General features: G+C 36.6%; 1 protein-coding gene across 5 annotated transcripts in view; it reads left to right on the forward strand.

The window, feature by feature from the left end:
* The window catches only part of LOC128860125 (uncharacterized), a 54,072-nt gene that overhangs the window by 10,921 nt on the left and 21,848 nt on the right, over positions 1-21,303 (forward strand). For 2 of the 5 annotated variants that reach the window (XM_054097393.1, XM_054097398.1), the window contains exons 2-3: positions 8,500-9,422; positions 9,494-9,598. In XM_054097393.1, coding sequence (XP_053953368.1) covers positions 8,714-9,422; positions 9,494-9,598 — 814 coding nt within the window. In that variant the 5' untranslated portion in view covers positions 8,500-8,713. Of the gene's footprint in view, positions 1-2,514; positions 2,809-8,293; positions 8,436-8,499; positions 9,423-9,493; positions 9,599-21,303 lie in introns of those variants that run through there. The other 3 variants (XM_054097395.1, XM_054097394.1, XM_054097396.1) reach the window with 3 other exon arrangements.

Genomic DNA, 21,303 nt, shown 5'->3' on the forward strand with positions numbered 1-21,303 from the left:
CACATTTACTGCAAGTAGAACTGTCAACATCTCTAGTATTGAAAATGTCTGGGATATCATCAGTATTGAAAATGTCTGGGATATCATAGTTTTCAATCAGTGTCTTCAATTTACCATGCCAATCAGAGGAAACAGCATCATTAACAGTTTGTAAGCCACCCCTGACTTGAAGACGCGAACTCTTTCGCCTTTTCCTTTAACAGAGTACCGCTAATAGATATTTTTTGTCCTCTACACTGTCTAAGTCAAATGACGAGGCTTTCTTCCAGACGAGGAAATTCACTTTTAGTTGTTCTTTTCCGTGCTCCAACATGTTGAGCAACAGTAATTTTCTCCTTGTTCTTTATTATGTTTGGGAGATTTAAGATTCCTCATCCTAAATTGCTTTCCAACTTCGATTTTCTTCTCACCTCCTTCTACTTTTTCAATTAATTTCTTCTTTTCAGCAATTGTCAAACATGTATATTTTTTTGGACTAATATTTAATAAACATTTTTGATCTGCATACCAACGTAGCGATTCGTGCGGAAGCGTTGGTCAAAATGTGCTCATGTTTTATGCGTAATACGCAACCACACACAGTAAAGGTATTTTCATGGGAGTCCCAAAATTCAAAGTTCTTACTAACACACCAAGAAACTTTGCAAATTTGAATTGTCGAGTGTTTGACGATATGAGTTCGAATTACCGCGTCGTAGCAATGATTTTTTCGTTCGAATTACCTAAAGTGCCTAAGAGTGCCTAAAAATGTATGGACATAATTCGAAATATATGTAAAGAGATTTTATAGGGGACTCGTGATAACTTTGAATTAATGAGAGGTTCGAAATATCGCAGGTTTGAATTAACGAGAGTCGACTTTACCATCTAAAAGGCCATTCAAAAGTAACCGTGTAGTAAATAGTTCATAGGCGGTACCCTTTTTTATGTCATACTTGACATTTATCAAAAATTTATGTAAAATTTTATAAGATCGAACAGCGCGTTAAAGTTATAAATTTTTTATGAAAATGGTCGATCTTTAAGAAACAATATATCGCAACTTTCGTGATTTTTTTTTGGCGGAAATAATCATTCGAATGAGTCAGCGATTCAAAGATTGTTGAAAAAATGTCAAGAAACTGGTTCTGTCGAGTATAAAAAGGATGATAGACTAAAAAGTGGGCATTCTGTCAAGAATGTTGCTGCTGTATTGAAAACATGTTGCTGAACAACCTGCAACATGTATAGAGTCTTTTCCACTACTTATTTTATGTCCGGGGCTAGCTAGTGCACCACTTCGCTCTTTCGGTTAGCATTTCTTACAACAAATTATTGAAATCTCAGACATCGAGTTAAATAATTTGCTGCTATACTTGGATCCCACAAAATGGATCTAACTTAGAAGCAAAAAAAAAAAAAGACATCATCACACGAGGACAGTGGTAGTAAAACGGTGCTGGTCGCTAATTAGTATTATTTCAGTAGAAATACTCAACCACTTCAACAAGACCAACAATAAATTTGTAGCATTTGAATTCAGAACACACCAGTTCAAACCAATTTGTAATCACAAGATGAGCCTATTTAACTCTGTCGAAGCAATAATGCCGAATTTTTCCATTATTTTTACTAAAAATTCCTCAAATATTCCTTAAATATCTTGGCATCCATCGTAACAGAGTAGTGGATATGTGCGTGACTAACTACCGTTTGCCTGTCCCGGATACAAAACCTTCTGTGGGCACGAGTTATCAGTTTATGGGAAGCTGAATCCTACAGCAGCTATAAAAAAAAAAAAAACATAATTGGCGCGTACACTTCTGTTAGGTGTTTGGCCGAGCTCCTCCTCCTACAGCAGCTATAGCTTTCATAATTAGGCTTATAATTTTAATTGGAAGCTTCAGTTTGTAATAATAAAACTAATAATCAATTATGGAAAATGGGTTTTCTAACCATTTGCCGTTCAGAGTCGGCATAGAAGTGAAGTTCCCTTCATTTGTAAGACAACATCAGTTGATTGCCTCATAAACTTCACCAAACTCCTAATAATACAATATGTATGTACATATGCATATATCTATGTATTCCGAAATTTTTTACAGGTACTAATGTATTGAATTGAAATTGAAAAAAATCCATAATAATCATGATTTTTAGATGTTCTAAAACTGGAGTGCATAAGTTTCATATTGACTTATAATTTTTTGTTTACAAACTGACATTCACCGATTTAATATTCCCTTCTAAAATATTATGTCTAACTGAAATTAGTGAGTCTAACTTTACTCACATTGAAATATTGGAATCGTATTTAATTTCACACGCAGTCACGGTGCTCTCACGCTTACGCGCTGCTCTCTTACCTTTTCGTTTAAGTACACTGTCGATCAAACAATAGCAGAACAGAACTTTTACACATACATACATAGAAACGAATATCAATGCCCCAATCCAAACATATTTACTCATTTATGCCTGCAATACGCACTCACTTTGCTGTTTTCGTGGCGCTTTGGCGCTTGCAACTTTTCGCTGCTGTCAGAATTTATTTGCATATAAAAGCGATTGGACGCGTCGAACGCACTCGCGCAAACACACATCCTCCAGATGTCAATCGTGACCGAAAAAAGCAAAAGTACGAGTAGTACACAGTAAAATAATCATTTAGTCTTCAGTGTTACAGTGGCTGTCAAAAGCGTCACACGGATATGGTTTTCGTTGTATGTCGAATGCGAGTGGGAAGTTTGGAAGACGTTTAAAATTCGTTTTTACGTCGTCGTCGCGCGATTGAAACGTGACTGTTGTATGGCCGAACGTATTTTATGTGTGAGAAATTCGTTTCATTTTTATTTACTGTTACAAATTTGAATAAATGCGGCAAATGCAATAAAATTTTGTTTAAGTGTCATAGGCGCTGTGTTTGATATACATACAAATATGTGTGTGTATGAATGTGTGAATGTTTTGAATTTTGCCGGAGAAGTGCTAATAAATCAGCAACTGATAATAAAAACGTTCTGTCATATATCAAATTTTTAGATTCTTTTGAAAATTCCAATAGAAAGTGAACAAAGTGGAAGTGGGAAAACTGAAAATTGCAAAACTGATTAATTCCGTAATAAAAAATAATAAACAATAAAAATATATCTTTACAGAGTATAAGAAATTTTTATTTTTTAGTTGGAACTCAGTCGCTTCGTAGAAGCGGACTATTTTGAGGAAAAAATTATAGTACAACCAGTCTTAGTTATGTTTCTTTTTTAATTGGGTCAAAGTTTCCAAATTTTGGTCATAGGAAATTTGTAAGTATGTTAGGTGGTTTACGAGAATCGTTTTTATAAAAAGTATCATATTGTTGGCAACTCATGTATTTACGACGGCGACACTCCATTGGATCGTTTCACACAGTCAAAAGATTCTTTCATAGGTACGAATTGTGAATCAGAATCTCTATTTATGGGTCATGAAATGGTGGTTCAAGAATATCCACAAAAAACCTATAAATTTGTCGAAAGAGTACGATTAAGATTAATGCGAAGACATGCTATGGATTAGTCTGACATTTTTACAGTATCGGACAAAACATTTACAACTGCAATGCAGCCTTCAATTTATTTTTTGTCATAATGTCATTCTTCACTCAATTGCAATTCAATTTCACGCTATGGATACTAGAGCATCTGAGTAATATTTTCCAAAAAATCTTTTCAAGATCCTTTCCTTTTTGTAGCTGTATTTAAAAAAAAATTAAATTATCTTGCAACTATGAGCGACAAAACAATTGCAACCTTGTGAGCTTAGCTATATAACGGTAAAAATGCTTGAGCTTGGTTTTGTTTTCTAACTGTTCTGAGTTTAGTTTAATCGTGTCAATTTGTGAACATCAGTTTTGTGCAGAATTTATGGCGATAACACAATTTTTTTTGTAAAGTTGAGTTAAATGAAGTAATGGCTCGAAATAAGTTCGGTGAAGTATTACGCGCGCGTGTTGTAGATGAATATAACAAAGGAATGACCCAGAAAGATATATCCATAAAATATAATATTCATAAGTCATCAATTTCTCGAATTATTGCGAGCTTTATAAAAAACAAAACTATCGCGGTGGTGCATCGAGGAGGCCGACCAAGAAAAACGGATGAAAGAACTGACAAACTGATAGCGAGAGAGGTAAAAAAATATCCATTTAGAAGTGCCCCCAATTGGTAAAGGAGCTTGGGTTACCAATCAGCTCAAAAACTGCCAGTCGTCGCCTGGCTGAAGCTGATTTACGGACGTACCGACCAGCAAAGAACCCCACTATTAGTAAGCGTAACCAACAAAAACGATTGCAGTTCACAAGGGATCACATAGATTGGCCATTAAGCAAGTGGAAAGCTGTTCTTTTCAGCGACGAATCCAAATTTAATTTGGTCGGAAGTGATGGCGTATCCTACGTTCGACGCCCACGTAACAAGCGTCTTCAAAAATCATACTGTGTAAAGACTGTTAAGCATAGTGCTTACATTATGGTCTGGGGATGCTTTTCTGCTGCTGGTTTGGGACCACTCCATCGTATTATGGGCATAATGGATCAGTACGTTTACAGGGACATTATGAAATCGGTAATGCTGCCACATGCTGAGTGGGAAATGCCCTTGAAGTGGGTCTTCCACCAGGATAATGACCCGAAGCATACTGCGAAGGTCCTGAAAGCATGGTTCCAGAGGAATAAAGTGGACATAATGGAGTGGCCCCCACAATCCCCAGATCTTAACCCCATAGAAAACCTATGGGAAATAGTAAAAAAGAAAATTGATCGGACTAATGTGGCAAATACTGACCAATTTTTCCAAAGAGTCCTGGAGGCATGGAGAAATATACCACAAACGATAGTTAACAATTTGATAGCCTCAATTCCGAGACGATGCAGAGCCGTTATTCAGAGCAATGGTTTTGCCACGAAATACTAAGTTTAATAAAAATAGTTTACTCATTTCCTTTAGTTGTAATTGTTTTGTCTTATTAGATACAGGTGTTGGACACATTTGATTTTTAAATTTAAGATATGAACTGTTGAATTTGAATAAATTTGTTTTATTTACGTAAATCAACATCTTTTATTACAAATAAAGTGAAATTAACAGGTTCCAAACAAATAAGGGCTGAGCAATCGAAAGTTTTCATTGCCCACATTTTAGTTGCAAATGTTTCGTCCGATACTGTATGTATCCTTTTTAAGGAAAGCTTACTAAGTAGATTGGGTGCATTAAGGAACTAGGAAAGAGTGCATCTTTAGTGTTTTTAATTACATCTTTTCATATAGAATGTGTGATATATGCTCAAGTCCAACTAAGATTGGGCTTCGTACATACTATCTCCGCAGAACTGGAATTTTTTGGCGGCCGCCGTAGCCGAATGGATTTGTGCGAGACTGCCATTCGGAATTCAGAGAGATCGTAGGTTCGAATCTCGCTGAAACACCAAAATGAAGAAAAAGTTATTTCTAATAGCGGTCGACCCTCGGCAGACAATGGCAAACCTCCTAGTGTATTCCTGCCGTGAAAAAGTCGGTAGCTCAAAGCGAAACTCGTGCATCCACCTAAATATGCGGTGGTGAGTTCACGTTATTTTTAAAGTGGAGTTCGGGGAAGTCCCAAACATTAAACTTTTGTGTCATTTGTTGATAAAGGATAATAAAAAAGTGAAATGGGCAGGCAAAGAGGACAAACCAGTGTTGAAGTGCGAAAATTAGTAATTCATCATTACGAAAACCAAAAATCGCTTCGGGAAATTTCTGAAATTGTAAGTCGTAGCCGGTCGACCGTGCAGTACATCATAAAACGGTGCAAAGAGGATAGAAGTGTTAAAAATAGATTAAAAGCTACAAATAACAAAATTTTCTCTCCAAGTGATGAACAAATATTCTACGGCTAGTCAAAAATGATCCATTTTTAAGTGCACTGAAACTCGCAACAACCGCCGAAAATGTGTTGGGGAAAAAATGTTGCCCACAGACAATTAGAAATATACTCAATAAGGCTGATAACAACGGCAGAAGAGCACGGCCTAAACCCCATATCACCGAACGTAATCGTAAAGCAAGGCTGCGATTTGTCAAGAAACATCAATCAAAAGATTTCTCATTTTGACGGAACGTGCTATTCACTGATGAAAGCAAATTCAACCTTTTTGGTTCAAATGGCAGACCCTATGTATGGAGAAGATCAAATGAAGCTTTACTTGCCAAAAATATGAAGCCTACAGTAAAGCACGATGGTGGGTCAGTAATGGTGTGGGCTTCATTTTCTACATCTGGGCCGGGAGAATTGCATCTTATTGAGGGTATTATGAATCAAGCTAAAAGAAAAATTGCCGCTTTGTAAAGAAACACTTGGTTTGGGGGAAGATTTGCATTTCTTTCAGGGCAATGACTCGAAGCATAAAGTGTGTAATGTGCGATTGAGGTTGCTATATAATAGTGCGCATGTCATAGATATACCAGCCCAGAGTCCAGATTTAAACCCCATTGAGAACTTGTGGAGTTATCTTGATGGGGAAGTTCGCCAGCATAGCATAAGTTCAAAGGATGACATGAAGTGGGTCCTTCAGGAGGAATGGCAAACAATTTAGCCCAAATTTTGTAAAAAACTTTTTAAAAGTATGACAAATAGATTGAACATGGTTATCACAAACAAAGGCATGCATACGAAATATTAATATTTACATTAAGGGGGTAGTATGGTATTTTTTTTTTTCATTTTTTTTTTGTTTTTTTTTTTTAAATTATTCTATAACATCTTAAGATTATTGTGTGAAAGTTTGAAGTGCATTAGAGTAAAATTGACAAAGACACAAAGGATTAAGTATCTACCTCTCCAACCGGATTTCACGCTGCCGAAAATCTTTAAACGCGTTTTTCTCACACTTGCCTTTTTTACGGTCGGTGTCCACTGTAGATTCATATCTACTGCACCGATTCTTTTCAAATTTGGTTTTTTTGTTTCTTTACTTTATTCACGAGGTAATGACGTCGAGTTTTTTTTTTTTTTTAATTTTGTCATATTTTAAAACAACAAAGTTTTCAAGTTTTTTTTATGAAAAATCGGTGTTTTGACTTCAAAGCGCTTTAAAAAATTTAAAAAAAAAAAAAAAAAAAAGTTCGACGTTGTTACCTGCGAAACTTTATTAGCTGATGAAATCAATTTGGCTTTTTGATTTTAGTTGATCCAGTAATGAGTTCTGAGGGACACCGCAATAAAACTTTTTTATGAGACGTCCGCGAAGATTCGCTGCCACCAACTCATTTCTTCATGAAAATCAATGAAAATTTCACACAATATTCTTTAAATATGACTTTATAATGAAGTAATTTTAAAATTTTGAATAAATCAACTGTGTCGACAAAAAAAATTTCGAAAAATATGCTTGTTTTACACCGAATTAACCATACTACCCCCTTAACTTTACTTTTATATAATGTACGATTTTCACTTTGGCATTGAATTACATGAATTTTATTTCTTACCTCACTTAAAATGTAATGTAATTAAAAATTTGAGTTTAATTATTTTGTTTTTGATTAATACCACTGTAGAAATAAAATATGCACTAACTTTTTTGAACCGTTTGTTTCACTTATGAACTGTACGAGTTTCACTTGGGGCTACTGTAGATAATCTTGTGCCTGTCTGAAGTTGTTTTTTTTTCAAAATTAATAATATTTTTCAGATTTACCAAAAAAAAATTGACAAATAATTGTTAAAAAAAAAATCGAAATTTTTGAAAAAAATCCATTGTGTCATTTATTCCTGGGCCATATAATAGTTCTTCAGCCGTCATAGCAGCTTCCAAAATATCGATTTGCTGTTGCCTACGTAGAATTCTACATATTCTTAAGTCAATATTCAATAAGGTTATAAATAATTTGATTCAAAATCTAACTTTTGCAGCAGAAAGTTTTTAAGACATTTTAAGCATTAAAAAACACACATTTTTACTTACGAAAGCTTTTTTCTTCAAGTAGAGTTAATTTTTTTATTTCGACTTATCTGTAATACTCCTCAGTACTAATTTTGTGCTGTGGGAATGAACGGATTTTCTAAAAAAAATTAAAATAAAAATAAAAATAAAAATAAACCACTTCATAGTGCCGACAAAAATAAATACAATATATACTTCCAATAGTTTTTTATTTCGAGTGCCTGAAATATGCGCCTATGTATAAACAAGTGATGCGTGAAAAGAATTTGAAATAATTCAAATGCAAAGTACCGGATATTTTTACCATTTTTAACATCTTTTTTTTCAAATGCTAATTAACATTGCTAAGTGTCAGATTTCAGTGCTGTATGGCTGCAGTGAAACTGATAATGCGGCATGCTTAAACAATAGAGCGAAAAAAGCAACAATAATAATACAATAACATCTCGGCGTGTAGAAAACAACTACATCAACAACAACAAAAAATTAGCGTATGTGCCAACAAAACAAATAATTCTATCGACATTTGTTTTTCCACTTCATTTTATTTTATAGGTTCTTAAAGCGCCTGCTAGTAATACGAGTATTATCGCATGCATTCTATGCATTTGAGTGTCATATTATGTAAACAAATGTGTGATTATGAAGAAAAGCCATAATTTGTTTCAAAGAAAAGCTTTTTAAACATTCAAATAATTGCAGCTCTGCTAAGCGTGTGTGCGTGCGCCAGCAGATAAGTGTATTAACGATAATCGAAACGGAATGAAAAATGCGCTCAACCAAAAGTGATAATGCGCTAGAGCACCAACTATGGCAGCAACAACAACATCAAAATTCGTCTTCATATGGCGCGAGTCAAAGTTTCAATAGTCAAAGCCCTTGTTTCAAGTATCTTTCAGAGAGGATATTGAGTTGCCTTGATGCTAAAAGAGCGACAAGTAACGTAACAACAACAGATACAGTACCAAATAGCGAAACATCACGGCAAGTGCATCATTTACTACAAAGACATTGCATAGCTTTCCCTTCAATACACCAACGCTCTGCGCTCAGTCTCAGCGATTGCCTATGGTTGCGCTCTAGTCAACTGCTTCTGCGCCGCAAATTCAACTCGGCGGGTTATCAGCAAAGTTCAACGGCAACTAGTGAAACGAAAACCACAACAACAAAAGTCATTGTTATCAACATTCACACCACTTCGCGCAGTCATACCCGTCATCCACACACCAACATAAATACCAAACGCTGTCTGACGCGTTCACCTTCCTTAGTCCTACTTAGCCTACTGTTGTTGTGGTTTTCGCATTTAATTGGCAGCTCGTGCGCCGCCCCACAATCCTGTGTACTCTGTGATATTAATGATTTCAATGATCGGGCGTCGAATACACACACCTATGAGGAATATCATTTTGAACATCAAGTGACGCGACAGGAAGCGATCACTGCATTGAAGACGTTCAATGTCAGCAATTATGGTGGTAAGGAGGCAGAAGTGATGTGAAATACTTGGTAAAATGAATTTGATCAGCGTTTGTTTTCCCTCTCGTAGAACCCTCCGGTTGTGCCGTTAGCTGCTCGGAGAAAGTGATGAAATATTGCCTGGGGCCGCAATTTATCAACGATCACTGTTGGTGTGAACTGGGGCATACAGAAGGTGAGTAAAGAAGTGTGTGTGTTATTTATTTTAATTACATGCTGCTACCTGATTAGATACGTACTTAAGTGGGTGCTACGCTGTAATGAATAATGTGCAAGAATTAACGTTAATTAAATTGACAAGATAATAATGAATTTTATTATAGTTGACAGATTTTAATTTATACTCTATGAATTTCTGTGTTTAAACATATTTGAATATAATAATTTCTATAAGATTAATCATGACAGGGAAATATTCTACCTCTTTGTATAATAGCTTAGGCCGCCGGTATGTATTTATTTCCTCGACGATTTTATTCAATTTAATTTTATTCACTTCAATTGGCACCTCACATTTAGTTCACACAATTAGTAGAATGCCTGTCAGTCAATTTGTATTCCATTTGACAGAATTTTTAAATATGTCCAATTTGCAGCGATTACCCAGTAATAGTTGATGCGGGTAGTTAAATACTTGGTTACAAGCAAGTGCTGACATTAGGTCGGCACGATTTGTATGCGGGAAAAATCACAACTGATCTGGAGGGGAAAAATAATTTTAACTAAAGATCTACATACAATCTGGTTTCAGTAATAAAGTCAAATGTTGTTAGCCCAGAATACCTTTCCTCGTTCTCCCAGACGTTGTTTGAGAAGGCAGACGCTGCGTTGTGGAATCAGGGCAGAATGCTTATTTGAAGGCGGCATTTGTTCGCTTTGTCAGGTGGAATTATCGGGCGTTGTGGATTTTTTGAAGAACTTGGTATACCCCAAGGCAAGACCTCTTTCATCTATTAATCCTACCCGCTGGTTGTCCAGGGCTGCTTATTGTAAATAAATACTTAAACACAGCTTTCCTTCAAATCTGAAGACCGTGTCACTATCCGGAATCTGTGATCCGTCCGGTAGCCGGCAGTTCGGCTTCCGCGGAACTCCAGTGTGCGATAGCAATCAATCATCATCAGCATCATAGATATATAATCAATACTAGATTACGAATTAATACTTACATTTGTGATAAAAATACTTTTAAAGGTACTACCTCTTCTATTCAGGTGCCATATTAACTTTCTCACGCGAAATATTTTTCGCAATAGTTTGGGGAAAAGTTAATCCATTATTTTTTTTTGCGTATTTTGCGGTAGATCTTTAGCACCTGGGCGATGCTAGGACTACTAATACGCCGGTCAACTTCGATTATTTCTGTGATTTTATCGATATTTTCAAAATTTTCTTTAACATCAGAAATGCCTGAGCGGAATCGACGAGACCAAAATTGCACATAATTGGCTATTACAGCATCGGCATCATAAGCACCATTCACAACGCATTCACATTTTCGCATGTAGCGAATTTTCTCTTTGTTGACTTCCTTGTTAACACCCTGTAACTCACAATTGAATGTAACAAATAAAAAAGGGTAAACGATTTGGCATACTTACACTTTGACATAAACTTTAAATGGAAATAAAAATATTTTGAAATATTAAAACAAAATTTTTTATTCAATAAAAGTATATACATAAATACAATTAAAATGTGCTACTGCTTCTCTACATTTTGATATTATACATGGTCCGGTACTCGAAGAGTAACCAAATTAAAAGGCCATAAATCTTTTATTCAATTCAAAGTAAAAAATGTGTGAAAATAATACAAAATTAAGAATCAAATAACTTTTCCTCGATATGTACGAGCAGTCATATAACCGATACATCCTAATCTACTTACATTTACTTGCGGCTTATTGACTTTATTTCTACTTGCTGATTATTAATTTTGGTGGCCGCCGTAGCCGAATGGGTTGGTGCGCGACTACCATTCGGAATTTACAGAGAGAACGTCGGTTCGAATCTCGGTGAAAACACCAAATTAAGAAAAACATTTTTCTAATAGCGGACGCCCCTGGGCAGGCTATGGCAAGCCTCCGAGTGTATTTCTGGCATCAAAAAGCTCCTCATAAAAATATCTGCCGTTCGGAGTCGGCTTGAAACTGTAGGTTCCTCCATTTGTGGAACAACATCAAGGCGCACACCACAAATACGAGGAGGAGCTCGGCCAAACACCCAAAGAGGATGTACGCGCCATATATATATATATACATATAAATAATTATTAATTTTACTTGTAATCTTGGACATCAAATTAACTCAAAAGTAGTTTATGTGAGTACTGAAACAAACAAAAAATTTAATTAAATAAATAACAAAATAGTTTTAAAGCAAAATTTGTCAAATAATATTTTAGTTTCCGGAAAAAGAAATTCATTACATTACATTAACATTGTAATGAAATTCATATTACTGCAATTTAGTTTTTTACATCAATCGGTGGCACACTGTGTTGCATTCGTCAACCTATTAATTGATACAACCTCGATGTTCGGTGAATATTATCACACAACGTTATAAAATTTGCAATACAAAAATACATAGGCATGATGTAATACATACATGCATACATATATACAGTATACTCTCTCTTAAGTGGACACCTAAGGGACCGAAAAATTTGTCCGCTTATGGGAAGAGTGGAAAAAAAGTTAATATTCATTTTGTGACAGATCTGTAATTTTTAATCAGTTTTATTTCCAAAAGCACGACAAATATATGCATAAATTTTTGACAAAATAAACAGAAGTTTCATCAAATGCGAGTTGTGTAAAGAATTTTTGCTATGCAAGGTTTAAAAAAGTTAGAAGTTTTTTAGCGTCGCGAGTTTTTCCTTTAATTTCAAGAACCAAGCAATTCCATGTTGTTGTTGTTGTAGTAGCCTGCTAGTGCGGTGTTGTCACTGATCGTCATCGTCTAGTTCATCTAACGGTAGTCCCAGTAATCATGCTGTTTCGACGGGTTGGACCCAGAGAGAGCGTATGAAGCCTTGATTATCTAAATTAAGACAGTCTCCGACGTAAACTGGGACTTACTTCAGAACTAGATTAATAATATTGGAAAATTGAGCAACTGCTGATTGTGTAAGCTCATCCTTCTATCTATTAGAGATATCTGTTTTCAAAAACCCATCATTTCTGAAACAATTTTCACTGGCTGTAGACTCACTTGCATCTACGCTTTGTGTGTGAAATAACATCTAACAAATTTATTGATTTTGATAACTCCAAGGCAGAGTTTTTAGGCTGTCCGCTTATAAAGGAACTAAAATGCCCTTGGTGAGGAAAAAAGTTTTCGCGCCCTGTTATAGGAGCAGGGATGATACATAGATTACCAAGTTTGGCCATGCGAATCAAAATTGTGAAAGTAACTTCGGGTCACATGCCACCGGTTACTCGGTTACACAGTAGAATTTTACCCAAGAATAATAGAAATAAGATTGCGCCCATCAGAGAGTGCCTGACGAATGCGAAAATTTTTAAGTTTGGTATTTGTTTCTTATTTTTAATTAAATGCTACTGATTTGATGTTTTGAAGGTGAAAATTTAATTTTTTGCTCCTTTTAAGGGTATGTTAGAATATTAAATCTTCTTCTTTCAACTCTTCTTAACATTGAAAACCTTTTTACATGTTTTAAGAAGTGTTTGAATTTACTGAATGCGAATTAAAACCATAGTGGTGTAATTTCTTTTCCGTTCCTTAATCCTTAGTGGGGCATAGGGCATTCATAGTTAAAATAATGCATACACAACGATAAGCGCCATCTCATTATTCTTTCCATCATGAATTCTACCCACTCATTTCACATGTCTGCACACCCTCACCTAATCAGTGGTTATTCAGGCGGCAACGAAGTATCATAATATGGGCGGAAACTATTGTTTTTTCGTATATCACTAACACAATTTCGGTTTTTTCGTAAAATGCTGTCATAACCCCGGTTACGTCAGCCATTTAGCTGATAATTTCCAATTCACTGAGAGCCGGTTAACGGTCTGATATTGAAAAAACACCTCTGCGCCCGTGCAAAGTGTTATGAGAGGGAGAGAAAAATCTCAAGGATTTTTGTGATACTAAAAAGTGTCCGCCTATGAGAGGTGCTCGCTTAGGTGTTCGTTAGGAGGGAGTACACTGTATTCATATGCCCTAGTATATATAGCAAAGGAAAATTACGTAAAACCTAGAAAAAACATAGTTTGCCTTACTTACTTGTTTGCAACGCTCTAAAAATTGCATGACATGGCAACAAAAAATGCAAAAATAAAAAAAGGTAAATAAAAAATAAACTCTAAATGCAGTACTATATCAAAACATATGTATGTATGTGTGCATGTTCTATAGTTTCATTAAACATTAAACATAAATTAAATGTATTGGCTGTCAATTGAACGAGTTTACCGATTTGTTATTTTGATTATTCTTTATCGATAGGCAGCTATGTATGTAAGCATTTCTACTTAAATATCTTTTTTTTTATTTTTGTTTTATAACGATAACTCAATGCGTTTGTACGAACACCACTTCCATGGAGCTATAAAATACTTTAGTACTCGTATACAGCGATGCGGAGTCAATGGTACAATAATTCTTTTCTATGAATTCACATCGTTGACTAATATAAACACTTGCATACATACATACACACACATATATAAACTCATAGAAATGGGCACTACATTAGCTACCGGCAGCCGGGTGCGTCTTCATTGCCATTATCGCTCGCATTGCCTATTCAGCACTGTTGGAACGTCAGGCATGCAGCAGCTATTTGGTATGCAAACTACGCGCTGCAGTTGAGTATTATTTTTTATAAACATAAAAATAACAACAACAACAGTCGCAAGAACATTATAATGACGTGCAAATTGTTTTAAAAGCTGTAAGGAAAAGTTGATGAATAAAAAATCGATTAAAACGATTGCAGTCTCGAGACGTAAGCGTCGCCTCTTGGTTATGCTCAAACACGTACTTCTTCTTGAATTGCAACTTTTATTGGAAATCAAGTAACTAAAATATCTATATTTGTATGTGTTTATGACTTTCTGTTACCAACGAATATGAGAATAGAAATAGAATTTTCAAAGGTGTCGCTGCCCACATAAATAATTGTTTGCCGATTTCAGCACTGTCCAAACTACGACTTAGGTGGCATTTTTGTGTAACTAAGGGCAGTAATAGCCCGCAAAAAGAGAACTAGAAATATTCATACTCACATATATGACGAAAAATGTTTGAAAGAATTGGGCACGGAAATCACTGCACGTAGTACTTATATATTACATACATACATACATACCATCTTGATCAAAAAGTTCCCGGAATATATTCAAAAAATTCAAAATGCAAGTTTTTTCTTCAAAAGTTATATTAACGCCTTTAATGTATTCCCCAGCAACAACTTCAACGTATTTATGCCAGCGTTTGATTCAGTTCCCGAAACATTTCTGAAACTCTATTTTCGATATAGCCATCAGAGCCAACAGAAAAAAATTTTCTGGGAGCCACACCCCCACTGGATTCGGGTGGAGGCTGTATCAGTAGAGGGTGCGTCCCCAGGTGGCGTATAGGGGAATGCCTCTCAAATTTGGGTAGAAGGATAGAAATTAAATATCTCTCGTAAACCACACAGGTCGGAGATGTTAAACTTCGTTAAAAAAACTAACTCTCCTCAACGTCTAACGGGTGTATGTACTTAGAGCAAGCGGCTCGATATAGAAATGTGATATGACAGGCAGAACTGGATGCCTTAAGATGTATTCACCAGTGGTTTCCCCTGACGTACTTGGGGTTGAGCAGGATTGGTAGTCCAGCCGTAAAACCAAAATACCCAAGAATTTATTGTCAAGGAAAAAACAAAATAACAGCTGAATTCGATGGTTGTTGGAGGGTACTCGTTTCGTTCTTGATCAAAAATTCAGCATTACTGGACGACGGTGTGTTATCATGGTGCAAAATCCACAAACTGTTTTCCCACTAATCCTTTCTTTTTCTGTAAATTGCTTCACTCATAACGCCCAAATAATAGTCCTTCATAACTGTCTGATCTCTTGGAAAAATTCGTGGTGTACGATACCATTGTAATGCAGAAAAACCCTGAGCATCGCTTTCTTTTTTGACTGACGTGGTTTCTATGGTCTAATGTCAGGATTGCGGGTTGCACTCACAAATCCACGTTTCGTTTCCAGTAGTGATGCGTTTGATGAATGTTGGGTCGGATTCAAGCTGTGAATTCATGTCTTTGGTGATATCAATGCGGCCCTTTTGCATAAAATTCAGGTTCTTTGGGACCAACTTTGCAGCAAGACGGCACAGGTATACAAAGTCATGAAAGGATCCATAATCAAAGTTCAAGTTCTCTGCAAGCTCTCTGATGATTTATTTGCGGTTATTGATCAACTTTTCTTTCACTTTTTTGATGTTTCCAACAATTTTTGTTGGCGATGTCACAAGGTCCGTTATCGTCTCTTCTGAAGCGTTCATGCCACTCGTGAACGACTGTTTACTTTAGAAGTTCATTACTGAAACAGTTTCCCAACATATTTATTGTTATTGTTCGGTTTTGAATCCATTTTTAACGCAAAATTGCAAAATTTAATACGAACTCGTTGCTGCTAATACTAATCCATATTTAAAACTGTAAAACATCGAAAACACGCGCAGAGGTAAATTTACTCAAGACGGTTTAAATTTTACAAATGCCAAACAATGGCGATACAATTTTAGTAGAAATATTACTCATAAATGTGGCAACCTATCTAGAAAAAAAAAAAACAAAAAAAAAATTGAACCCAAATCAGTTGGCTTAGAAAGTCAACTGGCGGTTGTTTCGAGAACTTTTTGATCAAAGTGTATAAGCAAGTGTAATAATAAAATATGAAAGATCTCCGTTTTTACAAAGTTGGTAGCGCCACTTCCGCTCTTTTGTACCTTAAACACATTTCGCAGAAATTCAATCACAAATGTTCTTAAGGTGTCCCGGTGGTCTAGAGCTCGAAAATTTAGGGTATTTTCAGGATTTTTTTTCGATACAAAAAATGGAAAACGATATTTAAATTTTTTAGGTTTTTTATTTATCTCCTTTTACATACAAAAATTGATTTTTTTTTTTCAATTTCAATAATTTAAAAAATGGAGTTGATCCTCCCGAAAAATTGGATTTTGACGGTGTTGTCCATTGTTGTCTGAAACACAAAAACAAAAAGGTATTAATCAGTATGACTGTAGCTATGTCCCGTACTAGAATAAAAAAACAAAACAAAATTTGACAAAATAACGCGGTTTTGAATTTTACTCTCTAAAAATCGGGGTTTTTTCAGTGTTTCGGTTGAATTTTTTTTTGACAACTTCAGTCCGATAAAAGTAGTTTTGAGATAATTGAGTTTAAGGGGTTATATACAGTTAGAATGCTGAAATTAATGTTAAATCTAGTAATTAATCGAAGGAATAAGCAAAATAAATTTTTTTTGACAAAATGGCGAATTCTCAAAAAATAAAATCGATTTTTGACCAAAATTTCGACCTTAAATTGTTTATAAAAAATATATATATCGGTGAGAAAAAATCTTCGATTTATTACTAAAAAATATATTTAAGAAGCTCGTGTTAAAATTTGAGATTAATCTGCTTAGCCATTTTCGAGTAATGTTGGTCACCGACTTTGAAAACACCATTTTGAGAAAAACTCGTTTAAAGTTTGAAAATCACTTTCCAGCACTCTGAAACGCCTTTTCAAATTTGCGTGTAACTTCGAAAATATTCACCGGAACGAAAGGTTCTTCTCTGAGAGGTACCCACAGCTTCTGCAATGGGGGTTAAATGGTAACTCTTTTTCGCGTGTGTGCCGATCGTCCAGTGAGCGGTAAACACAGCTACGAGTTTGGAAATTGAATGGCGAGGAGTCCAAAGGACTTTCTGAGTCCTTCATATATTTTAGTGGGACCAAAGAATTTTCGAAATAGCACACGGAAAAATGGAGCTCCATCTTTTCTGCGCTTGCCTGAGAAATAATTTGTGCAGTTCCCCTTTAACAACTGTCAGGGATTAAATACTTAAAACACTTTTTATAATTCGTTGTTGCGCATCCATAGTGGGCTTTCGAGCCCGAATCCACCGAATACTAGTTTCGTATTCAGCTACGGCGGAAACTGCACCTTTTAATATCAGGTGTTTGATTGTTTCCATAATACCCTATGATCAGAAAGTACCGGAATGTTTAATTTAAATGAACCGCGCACGTGGGAACCGGTCCATATTTTTTTTTATGTTTGTAGGACTGTAAGATACACATCTGTCACTTTTTAGCGCCATCGGATCATTAGTGTCTGCCTGGCCGGACGGAAATGTGGGCAAACAATTCTTGGACTTTGCATGATGATAACGCGTCATCGCACCGAGCCCAAACTGAGCTGGATTATTTGACTAAACACCAAGTAAACACCATCGTGCAAGCACCTTATTCACCTGATATGGCCCCGTGCGACTTCTTGTTGTTTTCCAAGTTAAAGTTACCACTTCGTGGAAAGAGATTTCAGTCGATAGAGGCGATCACAGAGAATGAGACGAAGGAGCTGAAGGCCATCCCTTCGTCGGCCTACCAGGGGTGAATGGAGGACTGGCTCAAACGTTGGCACATGTGCATTGCTTCAGACGGGTCAACTTTGAAGGAGATAAAATAAATTTGCCTGAAATGTAACTCTGTTTTGTTTCATTTAAACATTCCCGGTACCTTTAGATCATAGGGTACTTCCAAAAAAAAAGAACAAAGAACAACACTCTTTAAAGTGTCTTGTAAATATTGTGAATATCGAGTGAAGTTCAAAATCGATGTGCTCTCATTTAGCTGCCAACTTTGCTGTCGATCGTGCCGTCGACTGATCATTCCATTAACCTATCAATTTATACTACGCGTATTAGTACATTCCTAGGTAAATACAAATCTTCATACACATTTACATGCACAGAAATACTTTTATTTTCGTACTGCCTATTAAAAATATCTGCCGTGATGCAGAGTGATTAGACGCTGGCAATTAAGTAAGCTAAGCAACTTCTCACTGTCGATCACTAATCGTGCGCTCCACCCCACCAGCCCATCTAACGCTTGGATGCTCGCGCGTTCATGGCACGTAGCTGAACGCAATGCAGCGCAAAGCAGCTAACCAATGCGCGTACGCATATTTCTCTTTTTTGTCAAGTAATGACTTACGGCTTCCGTTTACAATAACGCCATGGCGCGCATTACTCGCTGCAGGCAGAGCGCAGAGAGAAGAGAGTGAAAACCAGAAACTTACACACAATTTAATTATTCATTGGTGGATGTAAGAATAATTTCGAAAAAGGTTACTGGAGATTTGTATATTCTCATTTTTCATTGAGGGACTGCTAATGATTTATTGAATTGATTGATTATGAATATTTACAAGTTCATCCAGGTAAATTTATTTAGTAGAAATAAAATATTTTTCTTACAAATTAGCGCATAACATTTTTATAATAGTTCTGATCTTCAGAATGTCATTTTATGCTGTCACAATTATATTATTTACAACCTTTAATTTACTTATCTACAACTTTTCAATATCCGTTTGCTCACTTACATTCATATGTTTGTGTGTATGTGCAAATGTTAGTTTTAAAATATTGCCACAAGTTCACATAATTTGTCCGCCATACTAACCTAGTTTTCAAAGAAAGCCGCTGTCGATGGCAATCAAATCAAATTAAATAATTGTTATTACAACAAAACTTTAAAGAGGTTTTTTTTTTTCATTTAAAAAAATGTGAATCGTAAAAATTATAAACTGAAAACTGTCAGCGAGCTTTATGGAAAAAATTACATGATCTCACGCAAAGCATTGCCTTTATCATGATTTCCACCAGGGCTGAATATGTGCGAAAATGATACGAGGGTTGCTTTTTATATTTTTCGCCTTTGCAACACTGCGTGTGATGAGCTGTAACTCGATAATTTTTATCGAAAAGTTTGGTATTTTTAGCATAACCTTAAATACCATATAACGTTTTCACTTACGGAGCTTGCTTGTTCGTTTTCAATGATTTGAAAAATGAATTTCACTCGTAAACTTTTCGTGCGATGGTTTATTACGATATTCGACTTTTGGCGTTGCAGCCCCACATTTCACCACTGTGAAACGCTGATATAACGATTTCTAACGTAGTCGTCGATCCTTGAAGAATACATTTCGTGAAAGCCCGTCTAAAAACGGTTGTTGTGCCAGAAACAATCGATGTTGTGCGTCAATTGATAATACAAGATCTTCTTCTTCTCTTCTTGATTGGCGCAATAACCGCTTACGTGATTTTGGCGGAGTTTAAAAAAGCGCGCCATGGGATTTTTTCTCTAGCTAATCGGCGCCAGTTGGACGCACCAAATGAAACCAAGTCCTTCTCCACCTGATCTTTGCAACACAGAGGAGGTCTTCCTCTGCTACCACCCGTTGGTACAGCATCGAATACTTTAAGAGCCGAAACGTTTGCGTCCATTCGGGCGACATAACCCAGCCAACGAAACCACTAGATCTTTATTCGCTGCGATATGTCTATGTCGTCGTAAAATTCATATACCTCATTGCTTCATCGCCTACGATACTCGCTGTGGTCATGCAAAGGTCCAAAATCTTCCGCTTTCAAACACTCCAAGGGACGCCTCACCGGATGTTGTCATCGTCCAAGCGTCTGCGCCATACGTTAGGACGGTTATGATGAGAGCCTTATAAAGTATTAGTTTTTTTCGTCGAGAGAGGATTTTATTACTCAATTGCCTACTTTTTTGTCTTTTTGTCGGGACAGACTAGCAAGTACAGCACTCAGACACAATGAAGTCCATTGTATTGCACTTGGATTCCCTTTTGAATTTTCCTTAAATCTACTCGGCCTCCGGAATCTGAGTAGATCTTGTGGTGCCAAGGAACCAAGGTGGTCGCTCCTTAACACATCAGTGCCAAAGACCTCAAGCCTGATTCGAGCGGAGGGACAGTGGTCCGCCGTCTTATTCTCCTCTCCACATGCTGGGCAGAGTGCACTGTGTGCCTGAGATGCCTACCTTTTCCATGTGCTTCGCCCATAGAAAGTTACCCGTCATCAGTCCAACCAGCCTCCTACAGTCTCCTCTGCTTAGTGACAGGAGGAACTATCGGACATGACAGGTAACATCAGTTTTGCCCATCTGCAGCCTCTCTCAGCCTGCCAAGCTCATTTGTGGGTTAGAGTAACCTGTTTGCTAACCGTGGCTTTGATGGCTGCAGAGGAGAGTGGCAGAATGGGCTCCGGGCCAAGGAAGGTGGCCTTAGAGCCCATTTTGGCTAAAGAGCCAGAGATGTCATTATCCGCGATACCCACGTGTCCCGGGACCCATGTTAGCATCAGACTATTATATCTACCGACATAGTTCAACCTGGATTTACAGGACTCGACTACCCTTGAAGTGGTTGAGGGGCTGTCTAAGGCCGTGAGTGCAGCTTGGCTGTCACTGCAGACACATATAGATATGCTTGTCTATCTGTTTTCTACAACAAAGTTCATCGCTTCTTGAACAGCACACACCTCCACTTGAAACACAGATGCATGCATTCCAAGAGCAAATTGCAGTTTTGTCCCGCTGGATTCCACGTAGACCCCAGAGCCGGAGCCGAGCTCGGTCCTGGGGCGCCATATGATATATCGCGAGATTGAGACATCCTTGGGTATTAATGGAACCAGCATAGATTTAATATTGCAATAACATTTTGTCGTTAAGAAGATCTGTTCTAGTTGTATACCGCATAATTTGATAATTGCCCGAAAACGGACCTGTGTCAATATAAGAAAATGT

Source organism: Anastrepha ludens, chromosome 4 (assembly GCF_028408465.1).
Source record: "Anastrepha ludens isolate Willacy chromosome 4, idAnaLude1.1, whole genome shotgun sequence".
Taxonomy (NCBI): Eukaryota; Metazoa; Arthropoda; class Insecta; order Diptera; family Tephritidae; genus Anastrepha; species Anastrepha ludens.